Source organism: Camellia sinensis, chromosome 4 (assembly GCF_055761805.1).
Source record: "Camellia sinensis isolate YWXY chromosome 4, ASM5576180v1, whole genome shotgun sequence".
Classification (NCBI taxonomy): domain Eukaryota; kingdom Viridiplantae; phylum Streptophyta; class Magnoliopsida; order Ericales; family Theaceae; genus Camellia; species Camellia sinensis.
Window position 1 is genome coordinate 181122350 of NC_138964.1, and position 17560 is coordinate 181139909.

At 30.8% G+C, this 17560-nt stretch overlaps 1 protein-coding gene across 1 annotated transcript; it reads right to left on the bottom strand.

Moving 5' to 3' along the window:
- Positions 1–232: 232 nt before the first annotated feature.
- Positions 233–10607, bottom strand: LOC114293265 (butanoate--CoA ligase AAE1). The gene is made up of 2 exons (XM_028237302.2): positions 10362–10607; positions 233–1785 (listed from the first exon to the last, which is right to left on the bottom strand). The coding sequence occupies exons 1-2, from the start codon at positions 10557–10559 to the stop codon at positions 334–336; spliced, it is 1650 nt and encodes a 549-aa protein (XP_028093103.2). The 5' UTR covers positions 10560–10607; the 3' UTR covers positions 233–333.
- Between the last annotated feature and the right edge of the window lie 6953 nt (positions 10608–17560).

The window sequence follows — 17560 nt, forward strand, 5'->3', positions numbered from 1 at the left end:
CGACATATGTGTTTGTTATTTAGAATGAAAAACATAATTGCAAAACAATCAAAAAAGAAAAAAACCTCAAGTGAAATTCCGATGAAAATAGTTGAAATTTACTTAATTCTAAATAATTTTTTTTCTGTATATTTTAATTTTTAATTTTTTAATTTCAAAAATAATTTTTAATTATTTATTTGAAATCAAGCATATATAGAACACATATTATATAACGAACAATTCAATGAAATTGCAAAACATGTGTTTTATTTGACAAACAGTTGAGTTATATGAAACCAACATTCACAATTTTACAAGAAAGTCCTAAATTATTGTGGTTTGATAGTTACATCAATGTCCATTTGAGCAAGGAAGATTGCCCATGGCTTTGACCTCCTCTCTAAGAACAAATTTTTGTATCTTTCCAGTTGAATTGACTGGCAAATCCCCAAAAACTACACTCCAAGGAGCCTCATAATTTGGCAATCTATCTCTACAAAACTCAATAATTTCTTGGGCACTTGTACTACTGCACCCCTCTTTCAACCTAACAAAAGCACAAGGCGTCGCCCCTAAACGCTCGTCAGGCCTCCCAACAACAGCGGCTTCAAGTACCATTGGATGACTAGCTAGCACTGCTTCAACCTCAAGTGTGCTTATAATCTCTCCCCCACAACTAATTGTGTCGACAACACGGTCCATCATTTGTATGTGTCCGTTTGGATGTCTGACTCCCAAGTCCCCAGTCCTATACCACCCGCCCCTAAAAGCTTGTTGAGTCGCTTGTGAATTTTTTAAGTACCCTGACATCATAGTGTTGCTCTTAAGCATCACCTCACCGATGGTTTTCCCATCAGACGGTACACTTATCATCGTTGTTGGATCTTTTACATCAACTCCTTCCATCATAATGTGGTGGATCCCTTCGCGACATTTTATCTTTTCACGTTCATCACCTAAGGGTACTAACAATTTAACAGTCACTGGACCAAGTGCTTCTGTCATTCCATAGGCGTGAACGACATTGAAACCCAATTCCTTAATTTTGTTGACAGTTTGAGGTGGTGGCAGTGCTCCAGCAACTATCATAACTGCCTTGCTAGAAAGTATCCGATGATCTGTGGTGGGAGAATTTGCAATCATGTTCAATATGGTGGTTGAACCACAAAAATGTGTCACCTTGTGAAGACAAATGGAATCAAAGATGACTTTTGTTGTGACATTTCTAATACAGATATTGGTGCCACCTAAAGCCGCCACTGCCCAAGTGAAGCACCACCCATTACAGCGAAACATGTCCACTGTCCATAGAAACACCGGCATCTCTCTTATCTCACTGCGAAAAATCTCAGCCAACGTATTGAGATAGGCGGCTCTATGGCTATACACCACGCCCTTAGGCATCCCAGTTGAGCCAGAAGTGTAATTCACTGAGATTGGATGACACTCATCACTTGGAGGTATAATCTTGAAATCAATTTGTCCTGTTGCTAGAACCTCGTTATAGTCTAGGCTACCCGATGGGAGTTCTTTTATGAATATTGAAGATTTATCGTCCTCTGCGACAACAACAAGAACTGGAGGCTTGGTTTTGGTTAGAGATGAGAGCGTCTCCAATGCTTTGAGGCCAACTTCAAGAAATTGGTAATCGACAAAAATGATTCTGGGCTCTAATTGTTGTAATAACAATGTTAACATGGATGCATCAAGCATTGTGTTAAGTGCGGAAAGCACTGCCCCTGCCATTGGAACACCAAAGTGCAATTCATAGAGTGCTGGAACGTTCGGGGCCAAAGCTGCAACCTGCCCTTGTTACAAAATTAGGGTTTTCAAGCATAGTGAGAAATTTAATTAGCACCCAAGAATTTATTTGGCTTCCAAAAAATTTGAGTTTTTGGATATATTGATGTGCCATGAAAATTTGAGGCCATGAAAACCATGCATATATCAAATTGTTTCAAATCTACAAAATGTGGGGGGGAAAAAAAAAAAGAAGTTGCAATACAGAAATAAGCCTAACTAATTAATTAGTCTTGCCTTCTTAAAAAATATATAGAAGTTCTGTCCCGGGTAGGTTGTCCCCTAAGGCGATTTTACTGTATTAGGTCATTTTTTTCATTTTAGAAACCAAGCCCCCAATAACTAAAATTGATACGGAAACTTGTTAAAGAAACTGGTTTTAAAAATTGTTTTCATAAAAGTTTTCATTCCTTTTTAGGCAAAAAAACTGCAATACAACGATTATATAGGGGTGTCTTGAGAAGATAATAAAAAGTGACTTTTTAATTTTTTTAGACAAGCGAATTGAGAAGTTGGTAAAAAATTACTTTTGACTTTTTTGATTAATATTAGTTTATGATATCAAATCACAATAAAATGACCAAACTACTCTCATTCAATTGAAAATATTTATAACTTCACCCATGTAGCACATTTTGACCCATGAGGGGTAGAATTGTAATTTCACCAATGGCTAAAAACTAACTTCCCAAATGTCTTTAAATACAAAAAAGTCAACTTTTAACTTTTGCTACAAATAAAAGTCAAATACCTAAAAGAGACTATAATGTCATTAGTATCATTATCTAATCACATCTTGTATTTTAGTCTTTATATATATATATATATATATAGATGTGGCAAGTCAATTGTACTTATAATTGATCTTTCACATGTAGTTTCATTGTATATGGGTGATATTATATTATTGGTATCGCCGTTTACAGATTTGGACGACGTGAACCCCACTTACTTAACTAGTATTGTTGAATAGTATATTCGGTCATTTGATTGGAATATTTATATTTTTGATTATTTTAATAACTTTAATCATTCATGTCTCCTATATATAGTTATAGTTATGACATGTTATATCATAAACAAAATGTGAAAAACAAAGTAATTGATTACTTATATAGCAACAATACGTCAATAATATTATTTAACGCTGCTAACAACTGTCTTAAATAAAGGTAACATTTTTATTATTTACAAAATATTTTTTATACAAATATGAAAATTAAATAATATGTAGATATTGTTTAATCAAACCACACATTAGTGCAGTAATCAATTGGATTCGGTGAAATTCTGTCAATGGATTCGAGTTTTTATTGGTGGCATGTGATATGTGTGGAATGGATGTCGATAGGAGTGTAAAAATGGCTCGTTGGTGACTAAAAATGGCTCGTGGGTGACTTAAAATCCGCTTGCTATTCGGGGTAGAGCTGACCCGATTAGGCTCGGTTAGGTCTGGGCCCGAGCCTAACCCGGGACTCTAGGCCTAGCCTGGGCCATCAAATTAAAGTCTTGCCTTGCCCATCGGCCCGATTAATTCCCACTTGAAGCCCAACCCGAGACCCAAAGTCATTTTTTGGTGGAAAAAAATATAAAAAATATTTAAGTCCTGCCCAAGCCGGAGTCCAGGCCCACCTACCGGCCTAAGATCGGAATATCTCCTGGGCCTGGACTTGAGTCTACTATTTCTAGCTTGTAGATCGGCCGGGCCCGACTGACCCAAATTTTGACGAAAGCCTGTGAGATTTGACATGGGCCGGCCCAAGTCCTGGCCCGGATGGGTTCGGATCAAGTTTACACCCCTAGATGTCGACACTTTGTGTAATTAGATTATTTATTTATTTTATTAAACATTACTATTGGTGGTGTTGTAATTTATGCATTATTTTAACATAATAAAAATATATAAATATGTTACAATTTTCTTGCTACACAATATTGCGTGCTTACTGCAATGATAGGTGTAGAGGAAAAATATATAAAAATTTACATAAAAATTAGTATGATCTAAATTCATTTTCAATGTGGTGAATATTACATTTGGAATAAATAAGACATATTTTTTATATACATTTTTATACACTTAATTTTTCTAATTTTTTTTTCATGTATCTATAACTCACCATAATTTTAAAAATGCTTCAACTAATAACTTTAAATTAAAGTTACAAAATAAACAAATAGCCTTGTGTCATATATGTGCTTTTTATTTTTACGCTTAATTTATCTTAAGTTAGTTGTATCAAATTATCTTTCACTCATTTATCATTCACATAAGTTGTAATTTCTATTTATATTGTATAGGTGTAAATTTTATCTTAAAAGTTAATTGGTCACAGATGTTATAAAATGGGTCCAGCTGGTCCCCAATCAAGATTGGACCGTCCAATCCGGTCCATGGGTTCATTTTTGAGCATCTTTTAGATATTTCGAATCGTTCAATATATAGAACTCGTCGAGTACTATATTTCTGTTATCACGTTGATCGGAAATCGATAGCTATTTGATTAGATCTAATTTTTGTCAATTGTTTATTTTTTTGTCGTTCATTTTTTTTATACAAAATTGATCTGATCAAATAGCTATCGATATCCGATCAACGCGATTTTTTACAAGGATATAGTACTTAACGAGTTCTACACATTAACGGTTCAGATTATTAAAATGAGACCAAAAAATGAACACACAAGCCGAACTGAACGGTCCAATCTTAATCTCTAACTAAAAACAAACTAGACCGTTATAAAATAATTTTATCCCACTATAGTACAATATATCTTATAATATTGAAATTAATATTTCGTACCACGTACTATTTTAACATTACTATAATTTTTGTAAGTACATCGGAAAGCAACATTACTATAATTAAAATACTATAGTGTTTGAGATTCTCATATATATATATATATATAATTTTTAATTTTTTAATGTTTTAGATAGAGAGATCCTCTTATAAAGGCATAGTTTTTTTTCCAATGGATTGAATTTATGGGACCACTGATCAACTCCCAAGATTTGGTTATTACACAACTAAGGCAATAATGAAGTTACAGGTAGACTTGGCAATTTTCTGTGGCACACCACATGGTGGAAGTTGGCCATTTTCTATGGCGCATCACATGGTCTAACTCTTATCAATTTTTTTTTTTTTTTTTTTTTTCTAGTTTCCATGAATTTAATACTAGGTTATATATATATATATATATATATGAATAAAGCTTGAGACCCCAGTGAGGGTGCTGGGGTCCTCTGTGATTGGTCCAAAAATCAGTTTTTTTTTTTGGTTTTCAGCCACCCCCAGGCCGACACGTGGCACTGTGAGTCACCCCCACTGGAGGTCCCAGTAGAGTTGTGTATATATATAGGGTAATGCTACATATCATAAAATAAATATCATGAAAAATTTCATGAAACTAATTCAATGGTGAATGCATAACATACAATAAAACACTACAAACACTATAATCTAATCCAAGGGTAGAGAATCTTCATGAAAACTTTTCATGACATTGTTTTCATGATACCTAGCATTATTGATATATATATATATATATATAATTAACAATAGAAATTGGTTGTTTGTTTGAATTGTGATAATCCTTATTTAAGTTTTGACTGAATTTTTTTTTCGAGTCTAGCCAAATTTATTGTTCTTTTGACCATGTCATAAAATTGTAAGAATTCAAATTACTCAGGTTGAATCCACTCAATTTGCATCTCCTCAAGTTAGGCCATTGGGTAAAGTAAATTTTATAATTTAAAAATCCATACGGTGTTAATAGATATTATTATTATATATCTCAAAATTCATAAGAAAAATAATTTTATAACTGAAAAATTTATACAAAATTAATAGACATCATTATCATATGTATTTAGCCGTGCATAGCACACGTTGACTATTAGTATAATATAAATAATAAAATTGCTTTTCTCTTTAAGGTCTTGAGCTTTTAGATGAACTGGTAGTCAATAATTTAATATGGTTATATTAAATTAGTGATCAACAATTCAATACGGATAAAAAAGACTGTCATATATCATTTACTCATTTTTATCACTATTTTATATCATCTAATCACATGGCAAAATAGTATTTGTTTTTTATTAATTGTCCAATAATTATTTTCAAATAGTATTTTTCTTCTTTCTTTAAATTTTTATCTAAATTTATGATTCAAATATAACAATTAAGAAATTCACTATAACCCTAAATCCAACATCATACAGTACAAGTGGATTTGTAGGTATGTTTGAGGTGATGGAGGACGCAAGTGAGGTGATTGAAGGGAAGAAAAATTAGGTGGTAGTTTTGGAGTAAATTCACATTGTTCTCTAACTTGTTATTTATTGATTAAAGTTGTAAAATTAAGTACTTTTGTTATGATTGTAAGAAATAATTTGGCAAGTGTTAAGTAATAAATAGAATAGAGTAATACTCTCAAACTACCAAACAATCACTCGGTAGAGAGGGATAATGGGTAAAATGTTTTTGGAGAGGGTAAAGAAAGGGAGTTGGGTGAGGAATTAGATTATACAATATGGTAACTCTTTTTGAAATAAAGGGTAATTAAGTAATTTTATGATTTTTGTTAACATGTTAAAAGACTGTTTGTTTTGTAAAGTAGATTAAAAGTTGACTTTTTGTCATTATTTGAAAAAACGTGCAAAAGAAATATAAAAATAATATGAAAAAAAAAAGTCAAAAAACTAAAAAATTAACTTTTAACAGAATTCTTAAACAAGGCCAAAACTCTAAGATGGGTGTATGTAACTTTCATAATATCATATGAGGATATTTGTATTTTTGTTATATATCAGGCAATATATTTGTAAAATTTGGTGATTTAAATCGAGATAATCAAGGTTGTTTTAACTTTTAATCTTACTTCTTACAATTAATCAATAAAAATACTTTATTGAGGAATTTGGTGCCTAGACTTATTTTGTAGACTTTATTAAGGCTTGTTTTGGCAATTGGCTAAAATATTCAAAATGTTATTACAAAAAAACTAATTAATTTTTTTGATTTTTTTCACAATTTTTCGTAAAAAGTCAAAAAATTAATTAAAATAATCAAATTTTAAAACAATCCTAAATAAATGTACCACAAAATATTGTTGGATATTCCACTCTCTTAAAATTTTCCCCAAATTCAAATTTAATGAAATATTTGATGAAAAGATAATTTTCTGTTAATTTGATGAACATTTAGTAAAAAGATTGGAGGTATTTAATTTTTTTTTTATATCAAATTTAAGTTTAATAAAAATAAAATAAAATAGTACTTTATAATTACTTAAAAAAAAAGAATAATCTAAAAAAATCGATGCTCATATTATGGAGAACATGCTACGAGGTTCACATGTAGACCATTTGGTTAGCAGGATCCCCCCCTAATTTATTGTCTACATGTAGACAATTTTGGTTTGCAGCGTCCACTGATTTATTGTGATGAAGATTTTAATTTGCTTCCATCCAATTATATGGTTGTGATTATTTTTAATTTCTTAAGATTGACTTATTGGGCTCATTTGAGAACTTGACTATTTTAATTGGTTTTTTGAGTTTTTGATTATTTTAGTCTGGTTAAAAAAAATTGTGTTTAGAATAATAGTTGATTGTTGATTATGAGAAAAAAGTGAAATGATTATGGTTATTTTAACTTATTTTATGTTTATTTACTGTTTTTAGCAAAAAAAAAAAAAAACCGCCAACCCAACTTTCTGAACACCAAATGTGGTTGTTATTTTGATTGAAATCAAAGATGTCTTTGGTTGTGGCACAAGTAGTAATTATATGATGTAGCTTGGTGTTTGGTGATTGTTAAAAATTGGTTATAGCTTATTAGTGTTATAACATATTATAATTATTATTTTAGTTATAATTAAATAAACTTGTACTCAAATGATATCTGATTATTATTCATTAGGTTTCTTTCAATTATAAATGAAAATAATTTAATTATAATAATAGTGATATCAAAAATATAAATTATTATAACTAGCATATAATACACATCACAAAAAAATATGTACCAAAAAAAAAACCCTATAATGTATATATCCTCCTCACAGTTTCAATTCAACAAATTCAAATCACAACATTCTTTTACGAAATCTTGGATTTCTATAGTAACTTGTTTGAAAACAGACTTTTTAAATAATTTTTTAATATTTTGATTAAAATATAAAATAAAAAAAATTAATATATTTAAAATAAGCTTTTAATATAATAAAATGTGCAAAAAATAAAGTGAATGAAAATAAAATTTTAATTTAATAATTTTTTGACTTCTAAAATAAAATCACAACTTATCAAAGAAGGCCTAAGCTACTGAAAGGTGTTTTGAGAACTTTCTAAAAATTTTTTTTAGTTTTTTAGTTTTTTAACTTTTTTACACAAAATGTTACAAAAAAAGCCAATTTTTTTAACACAAAAAAGTCAAAAAGTCACAAAAAATTAAAAAATTAATTTTTTTATCAATTTTTCAAAACATTACTGAATATTCACATCACTAAGCTGTCCTTTAGGGGTTTGATTTTATTTTTATTTTTTATATATATTATGTCACATATTACAATTTTTATTATTAATTTTTCCCATTATACCCTTGTTTTGGGAACACGTGTCCCAACTGTGAGAATGGGTGGGATGCTGACAAAAGAAAGGTAGTTTTGTCATTTGATCACATGTCCTAACTTTTGTTTTTTTATTTTCTAACGGTAAGGCCTTTGGCTTTTTATTTTTTGTCTTTTATAAAGTGTTTGTTTAGGATATGGGTTGATTTTTTGATCTTTTAATTTTTTTAATTATTTTAATTTGGGGTTAAAAAGTCTTGTTTGTGATAAATTTTTTAACTTTTATGACTTTTGTGAGAAAAAAAATAAAATGATTATAGTTTGAATATGATATTTTGTCTTATTAGATTAAAAAGTTTATTTTATTTTTTTATAACTAAAATAGTCAAAAAGTCAAAAAATTTGACATGCCAAACGATGGCAGCTTATATGAAGCTTGCCAAACACCCATTAAGTTGGTTTTGGGAAATTATTCTGTGTATTTGGTTTTAATTTTTTGGATTCAATTTTTTAAAAATTAAGTTTTTTATTTTTATTTTTATTTTTAGTGAATATTTTTAAAATTTTAAATAATTTTTTACTTTTTTATATGTACCTTATTTAGATGTGTCTAAAAAGTAAAATATTTATAAAAAAAAATATTTTAAAAAATCAATAAATACACTAGAATAAAAAAAAATGTACCGAATTCTCATTTTTTTAAAAATATTTTTAGTACTTAGTGAATTTTCTAAAGATTTTTTCACAATTATTATACTTTTTAAGTGTATTTATGTTTGGTAAATCTAAAAATTAAAAAAACCGCTTAGAATATTTAAAAAAAAATAGTGAAAACAAAAAAAATATATGGAAAATAAAAAATTTTAATTTCCTGAAAAGTGAATCCTGAAAATTCAAACTAAACAAGCTGATTATTTTTGGGATAGATACAAGAAACTTAAAATAAAAAATAAAAAAATCACATTAAGAAAAAAGAAGAAGAACTTTTAACCTTAAAACTGTAATTGTGATTCAAAACATTGAGAAATTTCATTCTTAAAATAAATAAATGCTAAGTTGGTTTTGGGAAATTATTTTGGGTAAGATACAAGAACTTAAAAAAAGAAAAATAAAAAAAGAAAAGAAAAAGAAAATCACATTAAAAAGAAGAAGAAGAAGAAGAAGAAGAAGAAGAAATTTTAACCTTAAAACTGTAAGTGTCATTCAAAACATTGAGAAATTTTATTCTTAAAATAAATAAATAAAAAATTAGGGGTGTGATTATGAAAATTATCCAATTTTGATGGAATGAGAAATTTATATATGAAGATAATAAATATTGTTAATAGATCTTAGTAAATAGATTGTAGTTTTAATTTTGTTACTTAAAATTTTAATTTATGTCAATTTAATTTAAATGATGACATCCGACAAAAATCAATGGTGAAATGATTTATTTTTTTGAAAAAATAAACCACTCATCACAAAAGGTATCAAACTTTTTTGAATAGGAGTTTAACCAAGACCTCACACTATAAAACGTGTTATACAACTATTAAGCTAAATGTCCTAATTATGATAAAATGAAACATTAAAAAATAAATGAATCATTTTAGATTAGATGTAAACACCTTAATTACTTTGAAAATAGTGAATAAACCATTTTGTTTTTTCATTTGACTTCAAACTAATTTTTAAATAGGCAATTGGAATAAATTGACACAATATAAAAAAATAAAAATAAAAAAACTAAAGGAAAAAAATGATGAAATCAAAACTATAAAAACTAAAATAATACAAAAAAACAAATTACAAAAACTACTAATATAATTTGTCCCTTCACCTTTGTATATCCACCACATAATCATACTTGAGATGAAGAGTTCGAGTAAAATATTTTTACAAAAATCATTCAACACACGCAAAATTTCAAATATTCATATTTTAGCCATATATGGCAATTCTCAATTGTTAAAAATCATTAATAAGATGATGAAAAAGGGTTTTAGGAGAACTTACAACGTCACCAGGGGTAACACCCAACTGAGAGAGAGCAGAGGCGAGCATGAGACATCTATGGTGAGTTTCACTCCATGAATATCTTGTATTCCCATAGATAATGGAGACCTTATCTCCATATACAAAAGCTGCTCTCTCTAAAAAGCTTATAGGAGAGAGTGGTACATAGTTGGCTGAGCATTGTACCACCCCTTCCATTTAGTTTTCCCTCTAACATTGAGTTTCTTCTCTACAACAATGCTACCATATATATAGAAAACTGGAGTTTATAATGTAGTATTTGGATAACTACACTACAAAAAATTAAGATTTTAGAAATCAAAATTTAGGAATAAAATTATTTTTTTGGCACAAATATTTTTGATACGAAAAGTGTCGTCATTATATTTTTAGTAACAAAAATTGGAAATTAGTGATGAATTATTATCCTTTTGGGACCAATTTTTTTGTCTAAAAAATTCATTTTGAGACCAAATTATTTTGTCCATAAAAGCCTATTTATTAGTGACATTTTTAAAATTTTATCGCTAAAAGTCTTGTTTTTGACTTTTTGAGACGACCTTTTAGTGACGATTCTCGTGACGATAGAAATTGGTCCCTAAATCTCTTTTACAACAAAATTTTCACTTTTAGAGACCAAAATATTTGATCTGTAAAACCCTTATATATTGTAATGCCAACTCGGCTTTTGTATATTCTCAATTGAGAGATTAGGAGATTAATCATTAGGGTTGCTTTAATATAGTTTATAGAAATGATTATAATTTCTTTTTTATTTTGTAAATTTGTGCGAGATTGTTTGATGCGTCATGTGTTTTATGAAATAAAAATTTGTTAAATATGTTGAATAATGCTTATTATTGGGAAATAGAGGTAGAGGTGCTTTCATTTTCTCTGCTTTTACAATAAACTTACAATTGATAGAAGTTGCACCAAGCAGGCATATTGTTGAAGACTCAAATTTTTTTTTTTTCTTCTTATTGTAAGGTTCTTTCTTGTATTATTAGACTCGTTTGGTTAATATATTCCAAATGTCTTTCTATTCATTGCTAATTGATTTTCAGCTGTATGTTTTAATGTGGTATTAGAGTTGGGTCTAGCATTCTTTTTATCAACAAAAAAGTAATTTTATTGATAAACAATCAAATTACAAAATACTGAGGGAAACATTAACAAAGAAGGCGAGTGCAAGAGTTTGACAGCAAAATAAATTCATTTCAACTAAGGTGGTACCAAAATACAAACCCAATCATTTACTAGCACTATATCAAGAGTTGATAAGAAACGAACTCAGATATAATAAAGCCCAAACAACAGCGATCACCAGTGAATTTCCACCTGAGTCTATTCTCTTGCTTCTCTATCACCTCCACAATTACATGCTTGCAAATTAATTTCGGGTTGGATGCTTTAACCCTTGGTGTTATGTATTATTATTATTAGATTTTTAGGAGAAATATCGTTTTGCCCGTAAACTATTATTCAAAAATCAATTCAATTCTAATTTTTTTTAATAGTATCAATTTTATATCTAAATTATTTGATTTTAGATCAACTCTACCCTTGGCATTAGCTGCGGTTTATAATCAAATGGAGGTTGCTGACATGATAATGAAATTTTGTTTGAAATTTCATTTTGCCTCTCAAACTATCTCTAAAATATCAATTAGACTCCCCAAACTTCATTTTATTTAGAGGTCTAATTGATATTTTTGGATAGTTTTTAGGGGGTAAAACAAAATTTCAAATGAAATTTGGGTGTCATATTAATAACTTATGTTTGATTATAGACAACAATTGACAATGGAGTAAAATTAAAGAAAAGTCGAATAATTTATGTACAAAATTGATATTATTAAAAGAAGAGGTGTTAAATTAATTTTTGAGCGATAATTTGAGAAGCAAAATAATATTTTCATGACTTTTTAACATAATTGATTGTCCACTCTAATAAAATTCTCTACATATTCGTAACTGATTGACAAAAGGTAAATAAATAAATGGAAAATGCTCCGTAGCTTGAAAAAGTGAGGCTCGAATGGTTCGAATGGTACGGAAAATCTTATCTTACCGGTAAAAGAATCAAAAAATATCCTAAAACGACGTCGTTTTGAGATTTCGAGCCACTCGAGCCACGGAAAATTTGAGCTACGAATCGGAACCGTAAATAAATAAACAAAATGTGGTGTTTGGATGAATACTGAGAGTCAGCCCATGAACTACATATTAAAAACGAGAAAAAATAAAAATAACGACAATGCTAGGTAGTTCAAATTTTTGTGGCTCAAATGGCTCAAATCTGTCAAAACGACGTCGTTTTAAAACGACGTCGTTTTGACAGATTTGAGTCATTTGAGCCACAAAAATTTGAGCTACCAAATATTTTGTGCCGTGAGAAATACTACTTAGGACGTCAGTGGACACATTAATTATCAGCAATTACCTCGTGCAAATTTGTAAATTATGTATGTCGACAACAGCACTTCGGGCGAGTACAGCCACTGCTTCTCTGCCAATAATTGCATATTTTTTTTTAAAACAGTTTTAACTTGTTATTTGTAAACTCATTTAAAAATTGTATTAGATTCTTTGGGAGCTCCCACCACTAGTAAAAGACAATGGAAAACCAGTCACCATGTTTGGTTGTACTTTTTTTGAGTTATTTTTTTAAAAAATGATTTAAAAATTATATTTTAAAAATACATTTGTGTTTAGTTTTCCAAAAAATGTATTATTGTAATTTCAAATTCAACAATGCTAGAGGGTCACAATTTTTGTGGCCATAATGGCTCAAAACTGTCAAAATGACGTCATTTTGGCATGTTTTGCACCCAAAACGATGTCGTTTTGATAGTTTTGAGCCATTGTGACCACAAAAATTGTGGTCCTCAAACATTTTCCTTTCAAATTTTCCTCTCCAATTGCAGAGAGAGGCCTGCTTCTAGAATACATTTAACAAATAAAAAAAATTGTCACATCACTACTAGTCTCATGTTTGTATTATGTATGTATGTATACAAGGTAGGTCCAAAAAAATAGAGGAAAACAGAGTTTAGTAGGAGTATTAAGAGTAGAGTAATAGGTTGTAATGGTGCCTCACATTTATTGAAAAAATGCTTGAGATTCTCATTTTTTAAAGACTCCACATCTCTCTTTAAATTTCTATCATTGATGTATATATGAGACCCACTTATGTATGTGTGGGACCAACACCATCAATGATGGAGGCCCAAAAGGAATTGTGGAGGTCTCTAAAAAATGGAGGTCTCAATCATTATTGCATTTATTGAGATCACATGAAGAATCAAAATTGGAAAATAATCTGAAATAGAGATTATGGACAACCAAACAACAATTCTAAAATTTTCAAAAAAATAGGTTTGAAAAAGGGAAACCAAACAGATATAATAATGCTTAGGAAAAAAAAAAAACAAAAATGTATATAGAAAAATTAATCGTGTCTAAATTCATATTTAAATGTTACTGTATTAGGCCAAAACCAAATGTTTATTGAGAAAATTGACCGGTCTAAGAAACCCATCGCACATGTTCAATTTCAATAGTTCGTCAAACAAGCATTTCTATGTGAATTGAAAGCTTGGGAAATATTTGATAACCATGAGTGTTGAAAATAAGTTTTAAGTTTTTTATTTTTATTTTTTATGAATAGTATAAAATTATAGTATTCATACAAAAAATTTCTTAACCCATAACTAGCATGCGTCAGCTCATGACCAAAATGCCCTTATCTTATTAAATCAATAGATGCGTGTGTACGTAAATAAAGTGCTAGATAGTTTTTTTTTTTTGGTGTAAAAAATCTAAAATTTCATAAATTTTGTTCTATACATTTTTATTTTTAAAACATATTCGAGTAGATCTATCAAACAAAATCTATACTCAACACAAGATTTTAAAGAAAAAAAGGAAGAACTTTTGTTATAGAAACTGAGAAATTTTGTGGTTCTTAGTAAATTGAGAATAATTTTTTTTTTCAGTTTTGTAAATAAATAAATAAATAACTATGAATTTCATAATACATATGCAAAAAATGTGAAATTTTGTAATCTTTCAAACACAAATACAAAAAAAAATTTCAAATTTAAAAATTTCTAAAATTTTTAAAAATTCTCATTCTTTTGTAATTTTCTGTACAAAAATCGTGAAATTTCAACTTCTAACAAAATACAAAAAATTGTGTAATTTCAAATTAATACTGATTTCTCAATTTTCATAAACTTCTCAAATTGTAAGGTGCCGTTTGGTAACACTCACGTTTTCAGTTTTCTGTTTATATTTACAAAAATTTTAAAAACTCAAATAAAAACTTGTTTGGTAAACTTTTTGATTTATAAATCAGTGGTCTCAGTTTATAAATTTGGCCAAAAAATGAAAGCACAAAAAATGTGTTTCCATTTTGAGTTTTCAGTTTTTTTTTTTACCACCCAACTCTAGCCACCACCCGCCACCATTTTCCACCACCGTCTTCCGCCACCACCACCCACCCTCCACCACCACCTGCCACCACCACTCACCACCCATCTACCACCACCACCCGCCACCACCACCCACCTGCCATCCACTCGCCACCACCACCCGCCACCACCACCTACCCCTCGCCACCACCACCCGCCACCACCCACTACCCACCACTACCATCCACCGTTCGCCACCACCACTCACCACCCACTTGCCACCACTATCCACCACCTGCCACCAACCCGCTACCACCACCCACCACCATCCGCCACCTAGCCGCTACCACCCACCACCATCCGCCATTCGCCACCCACCTGCCACCACCACCTACCACCCGCTACCACCACCACCACCACCACCACTACCCACTCGCTACCACCCGCCACCGTCACCCACCCACCCACCATCACTACCCACCACCCACCCGCCACCACCCACCACCACCTGCCATCCACCACCCATCTTCCACCACCACCCATCACTTATCACCCGCCGCCACCACTACCACCACCACCACCCACTCGCTACCACCCATCACCCGCCACCGTTACCCACCCACCCGCCACAGTCACCCACCTACACACCCACCACCACCTGCTTGCCACCTCCACCACCGCCACCCACTTTCTACCACCCATCACCCGCCATCGTCACCCACCCACCCACCACCATTACCCACCCGCTACCACCCACCATCACCAGCTACCCACCACCCACCGTCACCACTTTTCACCACCGTCTTCCGCCGCCACTTGCCACCACTTGCCATTTCTCACTCTTTTTTATATTTTTAAAATTTTTTAAACATTTTGTCAATTACCAAACGCGTTTGTGGTTTTTGTTTATCTAAAAATAAACAAAAATCAGTTTATAAAATTTTTGTAAGTATAAACTGAAAACGTAAACGTTACCAAACACACCCTAATGTTTTACAATTCCTATGCAGGAACTGTAAAAATTGTAATTCCCAAAAAAAAAAAAAATGAAATTTTTTGCATTTTTAAAAATAAAGAAATTTCTCAATTTCCATAAAATTTCACAATTTCCTATTAAAAAAACTGCGATTTTTATTTTTATTTTTATTTTTATTTTTTTAAGTACATAAATTGTAAAATTCCACAAGCTTAGAAAATGGGATTTAAAAAAAAAAAAATTCATATTCAATTTATGTGCTTTGATAGATTTTGTGGTTGAAAGCTATCCAAGGTAGAAGGGTGGACTACCCTTCTTTGTACCTTGTCTTCCAAGCTTTTACTCTTGTATTTCCTATCTCTTTATCAACTTTTTTTGAACTTTTTACCACTGAATTTCAGATATTTTCATAGGGTAAAACTGTGATTTTGAAGTCCCAAAATGGAGGGGTTAGTCTCCCCTCCTTGTGCTTGTTCACTAGCTTCATGTCCTTGTTATTTTAGCTAGCTTTTTCAAGCCTTCCCATAAGAATTTCAGTGCTATTTTTGACTGTTTTAGGACTGTTTTAGAATGTTTATTTCATTTACGCTTTGTATAGTATGTTTGTAGTATAGACGTCCTTGTAGGTTTTGTGTTTTAAGCATTAGACACTAACCTGATTAAGTTGATAGCATTTATTTCAAACTTTCTATACTTGTGTTCACCTCTAATTACCTCTGCACTCTCCCTCTTTTCTTGGATTTTTCGTTGCTTCGAGAGTTGTTCCAAATAAGTATTGTTTAAAGCTTGAGATAGAGATCCTTGTACTTAATAGTTTAATCTCTTTGGATGTTTATTACCAAAGGCATAGCATCTCTCTCATGCCTAAAGCAACCCTTTGTTTGACACTCTTATCCATTAGTGGACTTAATCTTCGTTATTGGACTACAATGACTAATGAATGGAAAGGTAATTAAAAGATGTACTAAAATTGGACTAAGAGGTAACAAGATAATAAAATCAACTTGGGTTCAATCGGACGTTAATTGAATTCATTAAGTTTTGAGCCATTTCATACTCTCTTGTGATGATAATGGTTCAAAATATCAAGTCAATCACTTCCCTTGATCAATATCATGATAGGGAGAGGTTATTGTTAGTCTTTTAGCTTCATTTATTGAGCTTTTGTCCCTTGATTCATATACCATCATGCAATGCAATGCGTTTGCGTCGATTAATGGCTTGCAAATCAAGTTTATCCCTCCTTTAATCAGTTTGATAATAGGGAGAGGCAGGGTGGACAAACACCCCCTGTAAATACTCTGTTTGTGCTCTGTTCCATGTCTGTTGCAGCAGAGCAGTACCAACATTAGTGCCCAGCCGACTACATTTTTCAGCCAGGTAGTGCCTTTTTTCCTGTAGAACAGAGCAGAGGTTGAGGTGAAAAACAATGCAATTTTCTGACTATAAAACAACATCATTTTGGCAACGAAACAGGGGCATTTTCGGGTAGCCAATCCGCATTTCATGCACGAGCAATTCCTCCTTGTGGCTTGTTAATGAGTAGCTTGTAATTAATTAAAGTGTAATTCTTTCGAACTTGTAATAGCTTAATTAATTTTGTGTTGTAAATTGCTTCTAACTTGTAAATAATTTGTTAAAATAGTTGATTCATTTAGTTTGGCATTGTAATAATTAGTTAATTTGGTAATTAGCTAGAACATTTATTCAGACCCTCTTGTGCTAGGGAAAATGTGTAATAAGTTGTGTATGTCTTCCAATCCCCATTTCTTTCTCCATTTTATTTATTTGCTTATGATGGATAGTAT